The sequence below is a fragment of the Amphibalanus amphitrite genome, unplaced genomic scaffold, assembly GCF_019059575.1.
Source record: "Amphibalanus amphitrite isolate SeventyFive unplaced genomic scaffold, NRLGWU_Aamphi_draft 000660F_arrow, whole genome shotgun sequence".
Taxonomy (NCBI): domain Eukaryota; kingdom Metazoa; phylum Arthropoda; class Thecostraca; order Balanomorpha; family Balanidae; genus Amphibalanus; species Amphibalanus amphitrite.
Genome location: NW_024882154.1, coordinates 158498 through 182772, shown reverse-complemented (window position 1 = coordinate 182772; position 24275 = coordinate 158498). Strand labels below are relative to the sequence as shown.

The following is a 24275-nucleotide window of genomic DNA, read 5'->3' as shown; positions in this document are numbered from 1 at the left end:
GTGAATCATAGGGCCATTTCTCTGTGCCAACGGGAAATGGACGCGTGACTGTGCTTTCTGCTGCTGTCGGTTATTAGTGTCTGATTAATATGTAGTCTTTTATTTGTTGGTGACACATGCAAGCAGATTCCGTACGGAACTTCTAAAATTCATTTTTCATTCAATTATTTACGTCCTTAGCTATGATTATTTATTAATCAGTCGAAAAAAGTTTGTCCTATGTTGCAACTTGCAACGTGGTAAAATGAATTCATAAATTAGCAACAAAATAGTCGTCAATGTCATGTTTAAACACACGTGTGATTGTCCCGATGGCTTTCTTCCTAGCATACCCATACGCAGAACCATGAGACACCCTTTGCCGTAGCCCCCCCCCCCCCCCCACCATCTTCCCCACCCACCGGAGCGGCATTTAATCACTCCATGTTTACCCGTTTACCCTTACGCTCCATACACGGCTTCTGTATGTTTACTAGAGGCCTGTTCACACTGGTGCCGATAAACAGAGACACGGCGGAGGGAGTCATTAACCATTAACCACGCCAGCTGAGTCATTAACTGTCGCCCAGCGAGTCATTAGGAGGCTCCAGTTTCACGACGGGAAGGGGAGAACATGGGCTTACTCCCCAGGGAGCGAAGAAAAGGAAGCCAGGTTCAGAAGTTCATACGGTTCCGAAAAGAAGACTCTGTCATGGACGATAGATGACGCGATACTTGGAGCGCAAGACAACGCAAGCTCGCACAATGTTTGTCAATAACTAGGTAATAATTCGTAAATAAATACAAAATGAGTGATGACTTGATGACTTGGTGAGTGAAGCCTAAGCCTTACCTTGATTGGTTCGGGTTGTCTCGAGGCCGCTTACTACGCCGCCTGAAAAAGAAAAAAGTTGTTGGATAGGAACATTTCAGCTCCGAAATACAAGGGATTCCAAACAAGCATAAAAAGCGCACACCTTGTGGATCTTCAACGCTCTGCATTTTTAAACATCCAATCCATAAAGTGTGGCACCTATGCCAGTATGCCCTTGTGGTATCAAATGAATTTTTTTTTACAAATCATTAACCAGTCAGAGCAAACAATTTTCCAGCTGCACTCATGAAACACGACACGAAATTCTTCATTGTCACATCCCGCATCTCCCACCTCTTCTCACACATCTCACATATTCTCGCTCGCTAACTCCCCTGAGCTGCAGTGAGCACACCTTCTCACCCACTCTCTCACCTGAGCACATATCCCGTGAGCAGTTTCGTGAGATCCTATCGGGTCCCTCACAGGGCGTCCCTCCGTGCTGCGGGGCCGGGTCGGAGCAGGTGCGGTGACGGTACTGGCGGCAGGACGAATCACACGAGGACCACGGCCCGTAGGAGCTCCAGCCGCCGGCCACCGCTGAAATGGAGAGTCATAGAGTTAGTCAATACAGTCATATATGGACCACAGGCCGTGTTGACCGCAACCGCCGGCCACAGCTAAAAAGGAGAGTCATACAGAGTCAATATGGTCACAAACCGGAGATAGACTGCACTGACACCACCCGTTATAAGCCGCAGCTCACAGAGTCAATAAAGCCGCAAATGGACTAAGCGCTGTATCTAGCACCCCTTGCCGTAACCTGTGAGTAGGTAAACACAGCTCACAAAGGGACAAAAGAACTGACTCCATCTTGACTAGCCCATGAGTCAATGAAGAGTCAATCCACAGCCTCCCAACCGACCCATCCCCTACCATCACCCCTCCCCCCCCCCCCCCCCCGAGCACCCATCAACCAATGTCCACCGACCACCCAAAAACCCCATCATTCCCGAGACGCCGTTCCAGCCTATAAACCCAACGTCCGTTTTTCCGAAAACTCAGCGTCCAACCACCATCTCCGACTGCCTTCACCGACCATTTACGGAGATCCGGTTTCCGTTTACAGATTTATGTGGCGAATCGGTCCAGTTAGCCGTTTCGGTCTATTACAAGACACGGGGTATTTATTCGTGGCAGAGTCACTGTCCGAGGACGGGAAGCGGGGAGGGAGGGAGGGAGGGAGGGAGGGAGAGGGAGAGGGAGAGGGAGAGGGAGAGGGAGAGAGAGAGAGAGGGAGAGGGAGAGAGAGAGAGGGGGAGAGAGAGAGAGAGAGAGAGAGAGAGAGAGAGAGAGAGAGAGAGAGAGAGAGAGAGAGAGAGAGAGAGAGAGAGAGAGAGAGAGAGAGAGAGAGAGAGAGAGAGAGAGAGAGAGAGAGAGAGAGATGGGGGACAAAAAAGAAAGATAAAATAAAGCGTATTCTTTCCATCCTCCATAAACCTGTTGGGCATTCTGTATGTTCATAATAATTTTTTTTTTTGCATATTCGTAGTAGATTCCAACTTATGCGTAATCCATTTCTAGCACGCCCGTCGCCCGCAAAACATTTTACCACACGCCCTTTGGCCTTAGTGCATTTTCCCACACACCCGTGCCTACTGCATGTCTTGCAGTTCCCCCTACTCACGCGGACAGAGTGAGTTACAGTCGGCCGCCTGTTGTGACGGTCCGACACACTCCCTGCCTCCGTTCATCGGCGGGGGGCTGTCACAGGAGCGGCGACGGACCATCACGCCGGGCCCGCAGGCCGGCTCACAGTCGGACCAGACACCCCAGCTGGACCAGCCGCCATCCACTGGAAATAAAGAGAGGGAAAGGGTTGTCATATTAGACCAGCCGCCGTCCACTGGAAATAAAGATAGAAAGGGGTGTTATATTAGACCAGCTGCCGTCCACTGGAAATAAAGATAGAAAGGGGTGTTATATTAGACCAGCCGCCGTCCATTGGAAGATACAGGGAAGGGGGAGATGTTATACTGAACCAGCCACCGTCCACTAAAAAACACAGAGAGAAGCCGGGGATATATCATACTGGACTATAGCCGCCGTCCCTTGGAATGAAGATGGAAAGGGGGTTTCACCGTGGCTGCTACCTCCCACTGAAATGCGAAGAGAAGGAGATGTCGCACTGGACCGAAACCTGGACTAAACTGATAGAGTGGGAGGGGGTGTTTTTCCATGGGGCTTAGTCGGACAACACTCAAGTTGGTCAGCAACAAAGATAGCAGCAATTAGTTAGGATGAGAGACACTATACGAACATAGCAGTAATGTCTCAGACAGAGCAGCTCCAGCTTTCCTACTGGGTCGTATCGATAGAAACGTACTTCACAACAAACTCCCCAGCACAAATAGTCCATTTTCATCACTCTATTTTCACTTTACCAACCAATTCAGACAGCATATATCACTGGCACTCACACCAGGTAATTCAACCGTGAACTGTTTTGAAGGAGGTCCTACGCAGGCCAAACAGATCATTTGTCTACCTCAGGAAGGAAGCGATGATAAATCGACCGCCCGGGTCTCAGAGGGATGTGCCCAAGCGACCTCCGAAAGGGCTGCCAGGTTTATCTCTCTCGATCAATTAGACTGTGTGGCTGTTATGGAGATGGTCAATGGCTAATGGTAGAAACTCCAAGATACCTACTGATGAGAGGAAAACCGATGTGGTGTCATGTTCTGTAGATTGGTAACTAGGTGGATTGGTATTAAGTGGGTTAAAATGTTCGAATTAATGAGCGAGTGCTTGCAGGCTCATGGGTGTCACGCACATCAGTAGGCGATGGTTGTCGCGAAGGACAAAACAGAACTATCATCTGCAGTTGCCGACGCCCGATCAAATGGTTACCACTAGGGTTACCCGCGTGCTCCGCAACGCGAAGAAGGGTTGTTTTTGACCCGTGGACATTGGGTTGGTCTGTGTCGATTTGGTTGGCATCCATTTCGTTCGATTGCTTTTTGACGGCCAAGCATTTTGTAATAAAACAAAAAAGATACATCGCATCGAGGTGCCCGTGATAGTATTATCATGCGTTCTACTTAAGAATGATTCGGAAACTGGCGTGAAGTCTTTTGAGGACCATCGATGAATTTCGGTAAAAATGATTATGTAGTGGTTTGAAACATTTGCATTTTTTTTAGAATATTGTTGCTTGTCATGCAAAAATGTTGGGTGCATCTTGGACAAAATTGAATGCTCTTTCAAACGGTACCAGTTTCAATTGCGAAACATATCAGGTTATGCAGCAAAACCCGTGTAATTAAGAAAGCGGCACATCATCGACAAAAACCATTTTCTCCAGCGATTTATACCACATTGATTTGGATCAATCAGCTTTTCACAATTTTCCCATGAGAGGCGGTACATGTCTCTTGCCAACAGGCGTTGTTTCAACTCGCTCTGTTTAACGGTCACCTAAAAATAAAATCAATTCCAAAATCCCCCCAAAACCGCAATTTTTCAAATAAAAGTGCCCTCTCCGGTGCACGTGGCGCGTGCTATCCTCTGCATTGCACACCATTCAATAGCCCGTTCAATTCTGTACACGATGCTGTTTTCCCCGTGCCGGTCGGACCCCTGGTCACCAAGATATTGCACGGGAACTGGACCCGTGTCGGCCAAAATTAGCCGTTTTCGCCCGATTTCGCACGCCGATTTATACATGTAAAGTCTACGACGCGAATTTGCACTTTTTGAGCACGCGCCACGCGCTCCCTATCAATCCGATCGAGCTGAGACCCCTCAAAGGCACGTCGCGCATCCTTGATCTATAAGTTGTGCAAATTTCACCGGGCTAGGTGCAACGGTCTGGCCTGTAGTCCACGCAAAGCAGCACCAAGTCGGGACCTCGGTAACGGACAGACGCACCCTCCTCAAATAGTAATATCATGGATTACTTATATGGATTGGAAACTCCGCCGATTTTCGCGACATCGGGTACTGCGCATGCGCAGATCGACGTACAGGAATCTCGCCAGTGCCACAATGGCGGCGGACGGCAGTTCTTGGTGCGGCGCGATTAATTGCAAAAACTCGAAGAAGAAAAACCCTGATCTGTCTTTTCACCGAATCCCTAGTCATCCTGAAAGGTTACTGTACTTATAGGAAGTGTTTTTTAATGGAAGTTCGATCTAGCATATGAGTAAAAAGCCTATGCATCACTGGCGTCGTTGGAGGTTTGGGCCAGTACATATCTATAGTCAGGAGATATAAGCCTTTTTTTCCAGTGGACCACTTCAAGAGGTTTATTATTTGTCAATCATTAGCTATTATGCTTAGCCAATATGGCAGGACCTTGGACACTTGTCTGCCAGCATTTTTGTCAATGACAACCCCAGGCCAGCTCAGCTGACCCGCCCTGGAGGAGGTCAATCAATGCATCCCCCATCCATTAGTTTTTCCTTGCTAAGGTCATATTGCCACCCTGACTGCTGATTAACCTTGTTTTAATGGGACTACAGTCATTGAATGACTGCTTCCCTACTTCTGCCGTGCAAAGGGAAAAGAGCATAAGTGCGGGCTTCCACACACAGGAAAGGGGATGCAAGTGCATGCATTCACATTTTGTTTCGGTTCATTTTTTTCTGTGCCCAGCAGATTGCGCTTAAGTTTTTTTTTTTTGCTTTGCACGACAGACTTGTTTGTTGTTTTAACATGTGCACAGGCACCATCTCATTGGTCTTCAACAATGCGTTAGGATCATTCCATGCATGGAGGTCAAGGTGGAACTAGGTCACTGGGAAATAGTTAAAATGTGTCATTAAAGGGACCCTCCCACCTTAACATTAGTTTTGAGTTGAGATAGCCAAGTTTGCGGCCAGGCTCAGAAACCACCATTTATCCTGGTCGCAACCCCCGCAGCTTTATGGTGTTCAAGAAATTTCTTCCCTTTACTTGCAGGGTGGGACCAGCGTGGTCCCTATCTCTTAACCATTACGGGAATCTGATGACGTCATCAGGCTTTCGAACGTCCGTTAAATGTTTGACTAAAACGTTTTGTAGCACGCGGTGGTATATGCTGCTTTGCGCGCAACAAATGCCGCACTTTCAAATAAAGTCGCTAGGAACAGCGGAGATCCCAAAAAGTAAACAAAAGTATAAGTCTAATATCTTGAAAACCGGTGAATATTTTTCGATGAAATTTGGTAGATATGCGTTTTTGCTCTTTCTGAACCGAGCGACATCACTTTCATGCCAATTCATTAACTTTTTTGAAGGTGGGAGGGTCCCTTTAAGGCTTCTACCATATTGATGCTGCACCCCCCCCCCCCTCCCCGCCAAGGCAATGGGTGGTAAACATGAGAAGAGAAGATATCATGAAGAACTCAACAGACTATCTTCATGTCAACATCGGCCAACTGGGCTCTTTGAGGAGTGAGTATCAGATAGATGAGAAATTGGCGTTCTTTATCGTTGATCTGCCTAACCTAATGTTCTTCTTGTCTTAGATTAGGCGGCATGCGCGCGATCCGGCCAATCGATGTCGACACGAGTGTTTGGAATTCAGATGAGTGAGGATTGGATTACTATACCGTGTCCACGCGATCACAATCGATGTCTATTTGAGTGTTTTGAATCACCTGTGATTTCGAAATGAATATCATGATGCCATGCGTCACATGTGTTTGTGGATTACACGTAAATACAGAATGACATGCAATGAGTGGAACGATGTTTGAACTAACAGAACTATGGGAGCAGAACTATGGGATTGTGAACTATGGGACTCACGGGTTGTGAGTCACAACAGCTCGCCGTCACAACTTGTGACGGCGAGCTGCGACGGCCTACTAGTGACCGTCCGAGTGTGTGAAAAGCGGCGCCTGGGGACGCCTGCCCAACCCCGGTGCACTGTCACCGCGGGGAGACAAGCTACTAAAGCCCGGTTGGTAAGTGGTATTGGACGTGCGGTGAGTATATGTTACATATTTCCATCGAAATAGTTACCGGGTCACCGCCGATCAGCGTATTCCTGCGGGCGAGCCAGCCGCCGGCCGAGCACATTCCTGTATGTCGATATTCTCGCCGCTAGATGGCAGGCGCGCACCAATGTCGCGGCTGGTAATGGCGCACGCGGGGAGTTTCCAATCCATATATAGTTATCCATGGTAATATAGACAAGCGGCTGCGCCACTTGCTTTGCTGCGTGGTAGAAAAAATTGCGGCACCAGCCAATTTGCTTTCGAATGGTGTTTGATTCATGTCGATGTGTCGTCTAGAAGCATAGATATGGACGGAAATGTGAAGAGAATTTAAAAAAGAACTGTTCTGAGGGCGTTGTTGGATGAAATTTGGGTGATAAGGGGTCAAGACGGGTCAAAGGGGTCAGCCCCGGTCACTTTGGGTCAGGTCAGGTCACATAGGTCACCTCTCGTCCGCTGGGATCAGCCCGGGCCACTGTTCTGCTTTTGCCTCCACCACTACCCCTACCCCTACCGCTACCCCTACCACTACCCCTACCCTACCACTACCCCTACCACTACTCCTACCCCTACCACTACCCCTACCACTATCCCTACCACTACCCCTACCCCTACCCCTACCCCTACCCCTACCCCTACCACTACTACTACCCATACTCCTACCCCTACCACTACCCCTACTACTACCACTACTACTACCCCTACCACTACCCCTACCCCTACTACTACCCCTACCACTTCCCTACCCCTACCACTACCCCTACCACTACCCCTACCAACACCGCTGGGTCATGTCAGGTCACAGAATAATTGGATCCAATCAGTACTAAAATATCAGACTTAGTGTTCCCAGCCCTGCCCCTATTCGTGCCATTCTATTACCCTTACTCGATTTTGTCGGAAATGGCGCTTTGTGGCAAATGTGGCGCATTGCGGCAAATGCGGCGCATCTGTACCTGTCGGATGAGCATACATCCTGGCACCAAATTGCACCCATATCGGACTATATTTGACAAAACTGTGCGATTTGCGGCAAAAATGGCGCGTTGTTACCAATGTGACGCATTGCGGCAAACCCGGTGCATTTGTATACTCGTATCACAAACGGTTCCCATCGAACGGAAATCTACACATTTTTTCGCCACTTTTTATTCAAATTAAAAAACTTGCCGATCCGCCAATGCGAGGCACTCGCCGCCGATCGGCATGCATTTAGCTCAGTAAGTTTGTCGACCCCGGCTCTCAGTGAAGATATAAGAACCGATCAAAATTTCATTGGCGTTCTTCCGGCGCCCGCCACGCGCGAACCGTGCACCCCAGCGAGTGGAAACCTAGAAAAGGCGCTGACCCGCTCTGTCACCTATAAGGTGTGCAAATTTCAACCCCCTACGATATACCGTCTGCCCTGTAGGCCGGCTAAATTGAACCCACTACACGTCGTGGCGGACAAACAAACAAACAAACAGACAGATGGATCCTGTTTAAATAGTAATATAGATTTTGATCGAAGGTTTATCGTTATAGAGGATCATTCTCAAGCAATGCAGTAAGAAGTCAACCGTCAAACGGAAAAGTAATAAAACCATGCTATCAGCTATCAAGCTACTGAGAATCCTTTATGGCATTGACAGTCACCGAGCACAGAAGAGAATTCACGCACCCTGTTCACATTACAATAGAACACGAGTAGCCAATGTCCGTTTGAGGATACCACCTGAACACTGCACTTGGCAGTGTAGAACATTTCCTTTCGAAATACGTAACTGGAGCAGGGACGGCGCCACGGATTTTGCCTTGCGGGGCAGGTTTTCAGAAAAAGGGCCCAAACAAGATGGGGGCCCAAACTTTCCGAAATATCGTCAATACCGTCAATACTATGCAAGCCCTTATTTGTACCTTGACCTACCATTCCCACCACCGTTGCCTTCTACAAAATAACTTTTGTGTTAAAAGACACACTCTTAACCCGCGCACCGACGGGGGTCTGCGCCAACTTAGTACCGACGGGGGGGGGGGCGGATGACCGCCCCCCCCTGAGATCTCGAGAACGAAGCAAGATAGCGACAAGCGGTAAACGGCATCGGATACGCACGGTCAAGATCTACAATTTTTACTAAGGTCATTTTCAGGTCAGGTCAAAGATGACGTCACAGGGGTCGAAAAAGTCAAAATGGCGGCGCTAAATATGGAGGGAGTTTTTCTCGAATAACTTTCGAATTAGTCAAGATAGGAACAAACTAAGGGCATCATCGTGATCCTCTCGTCAATCCGCATCGAATGATATATATGTTGACCTCGAAAGGTCAAGGTCAAAGGTTGACCTCAGGTCACGTGACCTCGAGGTCATCATGTATATCATTCGATGCGTCTTGACAAGCTGAACACAATGAGACCATCCACGCGTCTGTATCTTGTTCCTGTACGGAGTTATTGGCCAAAAACCTTTGGTGACCTTTGATGACGTCACATGACCTCACAGCTGCCCAACAGCAAAACAGACCTCAAGGTAGTGAAGGTTGATCGTATATGAAGTCATGTATGGTATATGGGGCCATTTCGACCCGTTTTAGTGGTAATAACAGGGAGTTGATTTTTCCCCCATTGACTTATAATGGGGAGGTCGCGAAATTGACCTGACCTTAGGTCACCGATATCAAAATTCCGAGATATACAAATTGTAGCTACTAATGACCTAATAACATCCTGCGACTTTCAAAGGCCTCCGACATCTACTGTGGCTCTGGCACGGTGACAAAGTTGCAAAAAAGTGACTTGAGGTTGGGTCATTCAAAGTGACCTGGTGACCTGACCTTGAAAGGTAGGAGGTTCAAACTTGCACACCATGTGTAAAATTGATAAGGGAATAGTCATACCAAATTTCGCGGCGCTACGCGCCGCGGTTTTCCCGCTATTCGCGAAAAACCTCAGGGGGGGGCGGATATCCGCCCCCCCCCGTCGGTGCGCGGGTTAACCCTCGCCCGTATTGGTGTTTTTCTAGCCACGAACGTATGGGCGGGAGTCCGTTGCCCCCCTTGCCGTTTCGCCCCTGATCAAGCTAGACCTTCGCAGAAAAAAAACGAGCGTGCTGCCCGTGACGAAAGGAAGCCGATGATACCCAATTTTAAGGTCCTTGGTCATCGGGTAACCTTCCAGGTCAGGCCAATGACCCAAAAGTCGGGAAAATCGGGACATGTTAGAACGTCGTAAAGGATGGCTGCTATGGTTTTTTCGAGGTGATGATCACGAATATCATGTAAGTGATGAACCTAGACGATATCTTCATGCATTTAGGCCAGGTCGGGTCAGGTCAAGTCAGGTCAACCAGTAAGGGGTTTGCCGCGTATTCGTAGTAGGTGGCAACCGCCTCTGACAGCTTCGTAACATGTTACGAAAGCACCAAAATTACTTCGTAAATGTTCAAATGGCTGCTAAATTTGAATTCAGCTCCAAAAACTAGCCTATAAACATGTAAAACTCGAACAAAGTGAACCGAGGTCATCAAAGGTCAATGAGCTGACCTGACCTTCCGGTGACCTTGTCACCCACCCTAATTCATGGAAGCAGCATCATATCCCATGTTTGAACGCTTGAAACCACGAAAAGACTGCAAACGCGCGGCTCATGCGAGCCGACATACGCTGAATCGCGATTCCGGCCAAACATGGTCTAAAAAAGTAGGTCACAGGTCAAAGTTCATTAGGGTCAGGGTCATTAAATCTTTAGGATAGGTGTAAAATTGATCAACGCGAAGGTATTGAAAGTTCCGTCTCGATCAGACGCTCTTTACGCGAGTTATTCGCGAAAAACCGGGGGGGTCCGTTCGACATCAGGCAAGACATTGTTCGTGTGGTAACATGAATAGGTAACTGTATTTAGGGCCTTGTAGGTAACCTTTTTTGTTGGAAGCTGTTTACTATCCTGACCAACGAATTCCACGTAAACAACCTGAATCAGCCTGAGCAGCCAAAATTCTGAACAAAAGCGTGTTTTCAATACTCGAGTTTATCATGCCCCGCCTCCCGGCTGGAAAGTGACTCGGACGGACAGAGTGGCTCAAACAGGAGCTCGGCTCGACAGGGCCGGCCCAAAAACACCGTTACACACATGACACAGGAGCGGCGCCTGGGGTAATGCGATTAGGTTGACCTTACGGCCCTCGCATGAGTGGTATGGGCCCTCTCAAGTATGGTACGGTTGACCCCGAAGGTTGACCGGCGGCCAGGGTTTAGTGCGGCGTACTCGCGGGCGATTTCGATATCATAGGGACCCTATGAGGCCTAGTTTCTATGTTCCCCCGAGACTGGATATGGGCCCTCTGAGGTCTTGAATGGGCATTCAGAGACCTGTTACGCCCCATTAGGCCTAGTATGGACATTCTGAAGCCTGGTATAGGCACTTTGTGGCCTGGTCCCCATTAAGTCTATTATGAACCTTCTAAGGCCTAGTGGAGGCCTCAGAGACCTGGCTTGGCCCCTTGAGACCTGATATGGTCCTTCTGAAGCCTAGTTGGGGCCCCTGAGGTCTGGTATGGGCCTTCTGAAGTTCGGTAGATCCTCAGTTTGGCATGGCCATTGGAGCCCGGTAAAGGCCCTTTTTTGACTGGTAGGGACCCTCAGAGGCTTGATATGGGTCTTTTTATACTACTAGGGGGCTCCTGAGGCCTGCTATGTACCCTCTCAGACATTCTAAGGACCTTACCAGACCTTTTAATGGCCCTCTCAGTACTGCTGCACTCTGCAGGCCCTCGCATGAGTGGTATGGGCCCTCTCAGGTATGGTGCGGGCCCTCCCATGTCATTGCAACAGTCCTCTCAGTACTGCTGGGGGCCCTTCCATGATTGTCATTGACTGACATAACCCTCAGTAATATGTCAAGGTACGGGCCCTCACATTACTTGCGATGGCCCTCTCAGCACTGTTATGGGCCCTCTCAGTACTGATATGGGCCCTGTCACGGCTGGTATGGGCCCTCTCAGGCATTTTACAGGCTCTCGCACTCCTTCCAAGGGCCATCTGAGCACCGCTGCGGGCCCTGTCATGACTGGTATGGGCCCTCCCCTTCTCAGACATAATATGGTACTTACCTCCCAGACCTTGCCTGGGCCCTTTCAATATTGAATGGGCCCTCTCAGACGTGGCATGGGCCCTCTTTGGCCCGGGCCCTTTCTACAGCCTGGGAAGATAGGACAGGGCCACAATCACCCAAGATACAAAATAAATGATTTTGTTCACTTTTTTTGTGCTTAATTGGGCCCTTTTCCAAAAACATGGGCCAAAGCCCGTAAGTTTTATCTTGGCGGCGGCACCTTGAGAAGGCCCCTTTTGGCTTAATTCCCCACTCCTGAAGTCATTTCTACAGCTCTGCCCAGAAGTCTTCTTTCTGCACAGTCAGAGAGTATTCCGCCCATACCTGACCTGCTGGCTGAAAGAGGGCCCCAGTGTTCAGAGTTGGGGGGGGGGGGGGCGGCTGCCCCCTCTGCCCCCCCCCCCCTGTGGCGCCGTCCCTGAACTGGAGTGACAGAATAAAGACACCCTTCAGTTCATGACGAATCCATAAAACATGGGTTTTCACGAGCACAAGCCGACGAGTTCGGTAGTTGTAAGATGTGTGACATCCAAACCACTACTCAACACCGAAAAGGCGTATTCTTTTTGCTTCTAAAATAATCGCTATTCACTTGTCCCTGATTTTACATGCTGTTGAACGACCAGCGTGCATAACACATGTAACCTCAACCAGTAGCATGATAGATATCGTGTGTAAGCGAGTGTTAGAAAGGAAAACAGATAACATGTAAAGGGAGGAGTCACTCATGTGTTTGCATAATGCATATCTATCGGTATCTTACATCGCTATAAACCGTAGTGTACCACAACACCAAGTTTCTAGAACAGGCACTTCCGCTTAGCGTTTTATACGGCGTGACAACGAGGTTGTACAGTCAAAATATTGCCCATCGAATGACATAAAAAAACGTTATGGCCGTCCTTGATCTAAAACCATCGCAAGGGCTGTTTTATTGTAAGTACCTACAACATCCTCTGTCAGTCCTTGATCTAAAGCCTCCGACTAGCTTTGTTTTATTGTAAGCGCCTATATACGTCTTTGCCAATTCCATCATCATGTCACTTTCACCGATAGCATTAAATCGTAGCTGAAAAGTGTTTCCGCCACAGATAACAACCTTACATTACGGGTCGAAACGACAATGACATCAGACCACTGGACACGAACGGCCAATACGATATATAGATTACCACGATATCTATACCTGCAGTAAGTCGGGGCTATGACCAAATAAAACACAGTGAACATTGCAGAAGTACACATCTTGCCGACATATACCTGGGTGTGGCAGAGAAAAGAACAGATGACAACATCTGGTGACAGCGTGACCCTGGTCCGTACAACGCATTTCTCAATCACCGAACCCTACCCATACAAATGAATTGATACATCATACAACACAATACACTTGATGCTTACAGTTTATAGAGCTTGTGAGAGTGGAATTCAGACCACACGAATGCCTGCCGCTCGCATACTTTTGGCTCTTTGGGCCATGACACGTTGCGTGGATATTCAAAAAGTAATGGCTTCCGTGTTTGCTTTCGGTTGGCCTTTCGTGGATTATCCCTTTCGCCCGGTGTAAGACTTCCTCCTCACAAGCCGACACATTCCCCCAGTATGCAGAACACTGACTAATCACACCTAATTCCTATCGCACCACACAAACCAAGTGGCAAAACTCCTCCCCACAACATTACATAGCGTGTTCTTTTGCCCATCAACAGTGGCTCGTTGCATGACCGACACAGCCTACCGTTAGCGACCAATGATAGCCGTCAAAGTCAGTCGTCATCCGACAACTTGTCAGACCGTCACAACCGGTAACGTTAAACCAATCAATCCAAACGATACGGACAGGACATGCAACGGCCGGCCATATTTGACGTCCCGGGAAGTGATTCAATCTGACACCTACGGAAGGGGTGTGCGGTGGCGCATTCCAGACCTATCGCTAATGTTGATCGCATAAAATGTTTAAAACAGCAGCCGACTAATTTGGGTCAGTCATGTGTCGCCGGAGCTTTATGCCGTGTGGGAAAGTTTCGCCATGTTGAAGGCCGATAAGGTATAAGCTGTGTACCGTGAATCATCCAGGTTTTAGGGACCTAGTGGTTGTTCTGAATCACGAAAAATAGCTTCATCGGTGTCTAAACAGGTACAGCTTACCCATTTTAGTTGCTGATGAGTGTCTTCCGTTATCAAGTAGCCGGATGACTAAGTAAACGAAAGGAAGTATACATCTGTGATCTGCTTATAGAGTACCTAAGCGGCTAAGACACAATCACCTTTCGAAGTCGGGTTGCCTGTGAAAGTATGGGCATACTAAAAATACTCACTAATGTGAATAAATCTCCTTCACACATCTGATCGGTGGCCACAAAAATGATGCCTACAAATAAACGTACCTGTAGGCAATCAATCGTCCGAGAATTATCAGCTTGTGGCATGACAAATGGCCAGAGCTAATTGAATTTTAGATACTTACCTACCGCCATTACTATTCATAAGCATTTCGCATGAAAACAAGCATGCAGGCAATCATCTACCTTGCAGCTGCCTGGATATTCCGAAGCAGAAATGCACAACGGCTTCCTGTCTGGGTATCGCTATGCGTTGTATATGGCCTTGCTCTGACATCCCGCCGTCTATCTGCATATCAGAGGGGCCGCGCAGGGTCCCCAACCCTCGGCCGACTGTCTCGTGCCTCTGTGTTGACAGCTCCTACGGGGCGGGACGATGTCGGCCAACACTGACCTGTCCTCCGCCGCGCCGGCCAGTTCGTGGCACGAGCGCCCTGGAGGCACTACTAGGACGATCGCTAGTGATAAAATTCACTGAAAGGTAACGCAGAGAGGCGGGGCTGATGACAGATATGTGACCTCTCAACTGACGTGGCAGTGGACAGACGGCAAATCCAAGGACCGTGAAAGACGTTGATCGCGAAAGAGCAAGCCTAGAAAGACGTTGAACGCTTAAGACCCCACGCTTGAAAGACGCTGGGCTTCAAATACGCCGAGCAGTAAAAAGTTAGACTCAGAGGTCAGGTTTGAAAGAAGATGGACACTAGGCTTGAAAACACGGCAATTCAAGGACGTCAGACTGGAAAGACTAAAAGTCTTATGATGCCGGAATTCTGAAAAAGCTGAGTTCCGCGTTGTCCAAAAGTGACATGCCATTCATGAGTGTCAGAATGCTGGCTGAAGAGAAACGACATCAACGTCCTCGCAACGAGAAGTTCTGAATCCTGGTGAAAACAGTGAGCGTCCCTTTCACGGTTGGTAGCACATGTTGCAAGACCAGCATGTGTCAGACTATGCAACAACCGGTCAAGGACGACAGCATGTTCTTGCTTTCAAGAATTATAAGCCAACAGAGAGATTTTGACAAACTTCACGTCATCGCCAGACAACAGAGAACTGAAAGTGCCACATGTTTTGAAATTATTTCGACCGGGCAGAAAGTCAGGTCGGGAAGAGAACTAACTGCCCGTGTGACGAACCTGATACCTCTGACGTGCTAACTAGAGTCAAGCCCAAGAGATCACATTAGATGCAACGTCTCTTTAGTCGACTGCAGATGGACGCATTACCACTCCGATGAATGCTAAAGACCCTGTCCGACAGGCCGATTCGAATCTAGACACCTGCCATGCTGCGCTTGGCACTGTCCATTGGGCATGCCTGAGTTGGCATGGCGAATGGCCTACCCCGCGACGCCAAGATGTTATTAGGTGTTACACCAGAGACAACCAGTAGGATTCCTGCATAGCATTACTGGATACACTAGCCCCACACAGTGAACATCACTAAATGTCCAACACAAGCGCTTAGCATGCTGCATTCTGCAAGTCAGGGTATCCCAGTTAGAAACAGACCTACCTGTTCGTTCGACCACCTCCTGGGATCCATGAATGACCAGCCAGTAGCCCGAACAACCCCGAGCACTTACCATAGACGGTGAGCCGTGCTGGTGGACTGACGCGTCGGTTGGCCACGTTCTCTGCCACACAGCTGTAGTTGGCCATGTCGGAGAGTTTCGCCGCGGCGATGAGCAGGTTGCCCTCGTTGGAGATGATGTAGTTAGGGTCCTGCTTGGCGTCGATGGTGACGCCGTTCTTGGTCCAGCTGAGCTCTGCCACAGGGTTGCCATCCGGTGGAACACAGCGGAGTTCCACAGTCTGGTCCACCTCCACGCGGTCCGAGAACGGTGGCGTGTGGAACGACTTCTTCAGGTCTGTGGAAGGCGGAGAGAAGGGGTTAGCCAAGCGTCATGAGCCAAGAGTCAACTTTAAACCCGTAGGAGATTGAAACCTTCAGGTCTGTGGAAGGCGGAGAGGTCTGTGGAAGGCGGAGAGAAGAGGTTAGCAAAGACACCTGTTAATAGTTTTTGATCATAGTAAATGCAGATAAAGGTGAGGGTAAGCCACAAGTCGCATTAGGAGTAGAAGCAAGACAGTTTGGGTCTGGTGTCGGATCATGTTATTCGTTGGATCGTCATACAATATCAATAATCATAGACCTCTGTATACTTCGGTGTACAGATTACAGAGCTCTATGCAACCATCAATCAAACGAGCAAAGAGCACCATGCTGTGGAGCCCGAAGGCACGACCTACTTCGTTTATTTTACGGGAATAATCAGGACATAGCTTCTGAAATAAACATTCAATCCAACAGATTAGAAATCGAGCATCATCGAATCAAATGGAGCTTCATAAATCAAATACAGCATACCCATCGATAACATAACCAACAACCACCAACCCAGTCCACCATCTCCTCACGTATTCCTCCGCAATGAAGCGGCGCATTCCGTCTCGGCGGTGCGCCACATTAGCTACATTACTGCGCCACATTAGGCTCCGGTGCGCGTCGCTGCTCGCCGCGGCGCCTAACCAGCTGACGGCGGGGGTCTGCCGTCCGGCACGGTGCGACGCTCTTGCAGTGTCAGCGGAGCGCTCCAGGGTCCTTGGTGGGTGTAGGGTGCCCCGCAGCGGCTGGACTGAGGCGTTGGTTTACATGTGATAAATGGGTCGGAGGAGGCAGGACAACGGTCACTGTGCGCTGCAAGTGTGGAGGGAGATGTGATAGAGTACTGCTACTGGGTAAAGGGGAGACGTGATATGGTGTGGTTGATCGTTGGAAGATGTTGTGTCTGGTGTATCGCGTCAAAGCTTTGTAGAGGTAGATAATAGATATGGTCTGCTATGAGCAATGGGTTACAGGGAGCTCACATGGAAAGAAACACGATGCAAAACCTCTAACTGGTTGAGATGAGGAAGAGAATATGACCATCGCCTAACCCCATTCAAAGTAACTCCCTCAGAGTCCACAGCTCCATAAAGACACGGACCGCAGTATACCCACTAACTCCATAAATGCAGCGGTACCTATAGAGCAGGTGGTGACGGGTATGTACCAACCCTAAACGTCAGCACACGATAGACTTACGTAGCCATAAAACGCCAGAGGCCGGCTCAGGCCACCTGATCGCTAACCTTACTAGCAATCTCGACCAATTGGGGAATAAATGTTTCATGTTAGGGCGTATGGGACGGACGCGAAGATCTTATGCGCAAAGGTCGCTGGCCGCTGCACACATAATGCAATAGAGATAATTGAACTAAGTAAGAGGACGGCACGAAATTCGAATATGAAAACCTACGAAGAGTGTTAAAGGTCTATGCATCCTACGCTCTGAATAAGTATTCAGGCACTCGTAATTATCCGCATTCAAACGTATGCACACCGTGCCCCGTTTGTGTTTGTTGTAAAATGACGATAAATATGCCGTGCTGCAGTCATCAGCTGAAAACGAATGACAGTAAATGTGATATAGACGGCTGTATAAACGCATGGGAATGACAGGTTTCCAGGTGGTTATACACCGTTCGGCCTACTGCTCATTGTCAACAAATGCCGAGGCTGATAAAAAATGACGTCTATTTTCATGAACACCCAATCGTTCCTTCCTATGAGTTGTGATTAATTCAGTTCGGCAAATCATGAGCCCCATATCTGTCACATGGTCTTAAGCGCCTGGATAGTGGCTACAATCCTCTGGCTTAACGGACATGACAGTAAATCGAACGGACATAATGCCTCACGACACAACAAGCGGTAAGTCTAGCAAAGAAACGTTCTCAATGGAACCGTTGTAAAATCGCCGACGTCTACAGGCGGTACAGCAATCTCTTCGTCATGCTTTGTTCTTCGAGTACAGCCTAACACCAAAGTACGAGCCAAGCAACAAGGCTGGAAGCTGCTCGCCGCATGGCGCCAGTCAGTAAAACATGAAACTAGTTTATACGGTCATTACTGTATGGTATACGATGGTAATAAATGCCAGACAGTGGCATGCAACGCACAGCGGGGCTCGAGTCAATGACTGTCCACTGAGTTTGAGAACTGCCGTATCACGGCCCCCGCAGTCAGCTGATTGCCAGCTACAGACCGCTGACTGTGCGGGGCGGAAGAGGAGGGATCAAATCCTGTTGGGACTAGACTTTTTGCCGCGTCCAAGTCGTTAGGGCTAAGTACGGGTGCGGCGAAGGCTACTTGTCAACAAAGCTGCCTTTATCGAAGTCAAACACTTTGTAAAAACGGCCATACATGTCATATGCTGCAACAAAATAGCATGCAAATCTCAATGCGTAATATGTATGCCATTTTGATTTACGAAGGAATCTGAAAAATGAAAATAATCATGCCGAATCAAAGGTGCCAGTCTTCATCATTTCCGTTACGCCTCTCATCCGCAGGGGTTGATATCTGATGCCCAACTTCCGCAGATCGTTTCCTTTAGCCACTGCCTCCCCAGCTGTAAAACTTCACACGTGTCTGAGCAAGCAAAGCCTCGCCTCTCAAGAAAATGGGAATCCGGCAGAACAAAAACCATCGCGTCGGATTTTGGCGCCCAACTTTGGCGCTATCCCGCGTTGTGTTCCTTCCGCCTCGCTTCGATGGCACACAATGCACCATAAAGGCGGGACGCGAGTGGCGAGCCGCTATCGCCCGAGGTAGGGGAGACATTAAACCAGCGTGCCGAGAATACAAATATCAACAAATCCACCAGTCAGCTAGTCGAGTGTTCGAAAAAAAAGGCCGACCAACTCTGGATGCCCCATCATGGCCCCATCCAGAGTACACACCTAGCGTGCGTAACGCAGAGTGGATGTCGCCGGCATATCTGATAAATGTAACGTCAAAAATTATAGCCAGTGGTCAGAGCTGAAGTTATTGAGGCAAACCACATCAGTGGGTGGCACACGAGGATCACCACCATATTTTACATCTCTCAGAGCCAGTCTGCCACAGCCAGGCCCAGTCGAGCTGAAAAGGCGTTTCCCTCTTCAACAGGCGAAACTACAACAATGCAAAAAAAGCTCGTTGCAATCTCCACATCCAAGTTAAGCGCACCGATCCAACACAACACAAAAAAAAAACTCAACAAAACGGAGTCCCGCGTATGAAAGCACAGAACACCGTCCTACTCAGCCCAACAAACCCAGGCCTCCGCACATCTCGTCGAGCCCAACGAGCAGCGGCAGCTGGGTAGCTCACAGGCTGCTCAGCTGTTCTGTTAGCTCAGCGCTGACAGCTGTATACAGAACGGCTAAGCTATGGCTCTCCGGCCGGGCCCATACACAGTATCATACGGCCACCGGCTCTGCAGAGCCAGAACGCAGACTGTAAAACGCCAGTCATGAATATTTAATGGAAGATGGCATGGGATTGCGAAATGCGAAGCTTTGGATTTTGAATTGAATGGAAAATGTGACGATGAAATGCCAATCACCATGATGTGCATGTGTAAACTTTGCATTGCGGGAAGAACCGGGGCAAAATATATTCCAAAACGTGTCTCCAGCGTATATAAATATCACCAAGCTAGAAAGTGGAAAACTAATCAACTGAAAAACAAAACTACCGGCATCAACGTCATCACAAACGCAAACCGTGCTTCAGCCATTCATTCCGATCGCTTACGCGACAGTCTGCGTGTGGTAGTCGAGCATTGACGACCAGACCAGTTGGTTTATTTTGCCACAGTGACCTGCAGCCCAAGTTCATTACAAATGAACGACCTACCGATGATGTACGGTATATGGATGGCTGTCTTAGATCAGCATAGACAATGATATCACCAATAGGGGGCCCGTTGTGATTCGACGGGTGGTAGATGATGGTAGTGTGTGGAGCGAGAGAGAGAGAGAGAGAGAGAGAGAGAGAGAGAGAGAGAGAGAGAGAGAGAGAGAGAGAGAGAGAGAGAGAGAGAGAGGGAGAGGGAGAGGGAGAGGGAGAGGGAGAGGGAGAGGAAGAGGAAGAGGAAGAGGAAGAGGAAGAGGAAGAGGAAGAGGAAGAGGGAGAGGAAGAGGGAGAGGGAGAGGGAGAGGGAGAGGGAGAGGGAGAGGGAGAGGGAGAGGGAGAGGGAGAGGGAGAGAGGGAGAGGGAGAGAGAGAGAGAGAGAGCGCACCTAACTACCTCAATATACAAGCAGAAATGACATGCCGTCCCTAATTATGTATACTAACATTCATCAACTCATATGTACGACGAAAGACAAGATACAGGAGCGCCATAATGCAATTTGTCATTCATGGCACTGGACAAATAGGTCCTGTGTTAGCTGACCTGGCAGTGTCAAATGCCGTGTCAAGTGTCGTGTCGTGTCGTACTACACAAGAACACAAGTATCCTATTAACCCGCGCCCAGATGGGGTCTGCCGAGCAACGCGGTCTGATGGGGGGGGGGGGGGCATTTTGCCCCCCCCTCAGATCTCGAGAACCACGCAACATAGCGACAAGCGGTAAACGGTGTTGGATAGCCCCAACGGGGAACTACCTTGTGACCCAATTTCATTGACCTCGGTCAAACCGATGACGTCACAGGTCAGGTCAAAGGTCGAATTTTCACCGTTTACAGGCATTTCAAGAAATGCGTTGTAAAATCGTGTAAAATGCATTTCATTGAAAATCATCGATGGGGAAATGTTCTTCAAACACATATTTTGCTATTTGAGGTCACTGATACCAGGTCAGGTCACAGAGGTCAGGTCACTGGGGGGTCACAATATGAAAGTGTCATGTGATACATGTTTTATGGTCCATTTTACATGACAAATGCCAATGCGATTATGTGGGTCAGACAGACTTTAGGGCCAGCTTAGGTCACGTTTTGGTCAAGGTCAGGTCAAGGTCAGGTCAAGGTCAGGTCAAATTAGGTCAAATTTCAAAGTTGATATTTTTGCATAAAATGGGTATCGATTCGATGCAGCTCGTCACGGGGAGTTCAAGGGTGGTCTCCGTTTTGCGCTACGAGGTCTAGAATCAGGGTTGTGCTCGACTCAAAAAAAATTACCGACTCGACTCATCATTCAACCTCAGAAAGCCCTGACTCAACTCTGACTCAAACAAGGAGCTGATTTTTTCCCTTGACTCGACTCATGACTCAAGCGGCTCAATGAAAATATGAGTCGACTCAAACTTGACTCAAATTTTTTGTTGAGTCAAGTGAGTTGACTCAAAATTGACTCTGATAAAAAAGGTCTTGAGCGGGGGGAGGGGGGTGAAAAAGTCCGGCAACAGGGTCAGGGAAGCGGGGGTGGGGAATGAAAAGCTTGTTTCTGGAAAGTTGAGTCAGCTGACTCATGTTCCTAAATGTTTGACTCAACTCAATGTCAAAAGTTATTTTACTGACTCAACTCTGACTCAACTCAACGCCTTAATATTTTTGTCCGACTCAACTCTGACTCAACTCAACAGCTCAAAAATTTATCCGATTCGACTCAAATCTGACTCATTTGAGTCAGAGTTGAGTCAAATTTTTGACTCGACTCATGAGTCAAGCACAACCCTGTCTAGAATTGCTAAAAATTGAGTTCAAAAATTTGACGTCATCAATTTTTAAGTTTTTTTCGCTATAACTTGGCCAAAAAAAGAGGTATCGAGCTAAAATTTGGTATGTATATCGAAGAGCGCAGGGACTATCACATATATTCCGGTTTTTTCGAAATTCGAAAAATTTTTGGAAAATTTTTGAGTTTTTCTAAAAAAAATCATTTTTTTGATTTTTTGGGGTCAAAATCCCACAATTTCGAAAATCCGAGATAGCAGTTTTGTAGCGCCGTCTTTTGTCTACACAACCACATAAAGAACTTTAAAATTGCTTGTTAACTGTAGAATTGGTGAGCGTTTCAAGATGTCATGTTTTTTGCTCATTTTTACTCGAACATGACCTCAGTTTGACCTCAATAACTCCTGACCTGAGGTGACCTGTGACTTGAAATTTTGTGTGAAGGTGTCAAATTGATGCCCGGTAAGGTACCCAAAATTTGGCGGCGCGCGCCGCCGTTTTCTCGCTATTTAAGAAAAACCACAGGGGGGGGGGGGCAAAATGGCCCCCCCCCATCAGGGCGCGGGTTAAGCCCTGGTCTGTGTTAGTTAACAAGCTGAATTAACGCCACCAGTTAATGACCAAAGACTATATTCAAGAAAAGGAACGAGGAATATCTTTCCCGTTCGGCACGGGTAAGTATATTTGTGAGGTAAGATGATGTGATGATCAAACATGGTTATCGACATGCACCGTAATGAGATGAGGCCCGTTCAAAGAATCTAAATTTGTTGGCGATCATTCAATACATATACCATGAGAATAGTCTCTAGTCTCTACACCAGGCAACCAGGACAAACACGCAAAGTAGCAGGCTGTACGGATCACCCAACGCTTGGCTAGCCCCAGAGTGATGATGATCGTGATCGTGATCGTAGACCTCCCCCAGATCTATTTTGATCTCGGGTCGAAACACCCTGAGCCGATCGCCCACGTGCGTATAGACCGGCGACGTCTTCTTCAAAAAGTTCTCCAACAAGTTGATGTCGAGTATGCCGAAGCTCTGCCTATCAATCGGCTGTGTCAGCATGTGGAAGTTATGTCCGCCGTTTGCGACGTAGTCGTTGACCGCTACATGGTAGTGTCTTGACGCGTTGATGGGCCGCCAGATCAGCACCATGCCCTCGGCACCGAGAATGCTGACCTCACTAACTCGATGGTAGGGCGGATGCGACATGTCCACCTTGTACGTGATTCCCGACACCTGGAGTAGCCTGCCTCTGCTGTGTTCGATGTCCGAAGCACCGTGTTCCAGAGCAGCCAGAAGCGTGCTCCCATTCACAACGATCACCTCAATCAGGTTACGGAAGGATAGCGCTTCGGTGAGCATGCGGCGCGTGACGGCCCCCAGCTGGATGTTGTTGCGGACGATGGCAGCATCGACGATGGCCACCACAGGTAGCTGAATCGGAACGTCCGGCGCGTACATCCGCAGCGCCCACAGCATGGCGTCCGCCATCAGGTTGCCCAAGTTGCACTCCTCCTGGTAGCACATCTCAGCCCTGCCGACGAGCTGCACAAGAGAGTGACCGATGACTTCATGTGACTTGTTCGTCATCTGCTCCACCAGGTCATCCAGCACCGCCTTGGTTTCCGGATCCTGCGGCATGCTCTCGTAGAGCAACTGCGGTTGCGGCCACCAGTCCTTGACTTCGTCATCAGCGTTGAAGGTGATATTGATGTTACCCACGTACTTGCCGGCGAAGTAGGCATGCAGAAGGAGAACACGTCGCCCGCTGGGCTGTACCACCACAGTGGGGTAAGGACCTCGCACCCTCCCAGCGTCTTCTGGGTCGGACGGCACCCCGGCCGCCTGGTGACTGATGGGGTCAGGCCAGAGCAGAGTGTGCGAGTGACCCCCAACGATCACATCCAGACTGGGCACGCGGTGGGCGATCTCTTGGTCACGTTCGTAGCCTGAGTGACCAAGAGCCACAAACAGCTTGATGCCCTTCTCTCTTAGCACAGCCACCTCGCGGGTCAGTGCCTTGATTTCGTCCTCGATGTGGACCTCTGGCACCTTCAAGGGCTCCATGACGTCTGGCGTCAGGTAGCTGATGATGCCAATCCTCTTGTCGCCGATCGTCAGGATCCGGTGTGGCGGACACGACTTGGCCAACTCCTCACGCATAGAGGCATTAAATTTATCAAAGTTCAGATTGGTGCACACAAACAGATTTGGAGGAAACGACCTAATGAAACCCATTAACTGCTCTACATAGACCACCGTGAAACTCCTTGTCGCCCAAAGCTAGAGCGTCGTATGGCATCATACTTGCAAGATCTGCGGATATCTTCCATTTAAAGATGGTATGCAGCATTTCACCGTAGAAAAACCCTCCAGTGTTGACGACCAGAACATTTTTAGTATAGGGGTCCATCTTGACACGCTTTACATAATCAACGGCTCGATCAAAACCACCGTGGCATGTAGCGCCTCTTTGGAAGTCTTCGTTGGCACAGGTAATGCCCAGACTATCGACGGGCTGGTATCGAGAGTGAATATCGCCTTGATGTAAGATGAGGAGATGAAA

General features: G+C 48.8%; 1 protein-coding gene across 1 annotated transcript in view; it reads right to left on the bottom strand.

Moving 5' to 3' along the window:
* LOC122364173 (netrin receptor UNC5C-like) overlaps positions 1-24275 on the bottom strand; it is a 98575-nt gene that overhangs the window by 9746 nt on the left and 64554 nt on the right. Inside the window, exons 4-7 of the mRNA XM_043334315.1 lie at positions 15796-16080; positions 2481-2648; positions 1229-1393; positions 833-874 (exon numbers count right to left, since the gene is read on the bottom strand). Of these exons, the coding sequence (XP_043190250.1) occupies positions 833-874; positions 1229-1393; positions 2481-2648; positions 15796-16080 (660 nt within the window). The remainder of the gene's footprint in view (positions 1-832; positions 875-1228; positions 1394-2480; positions 2649-15795; positions 16081-24275) is intronic.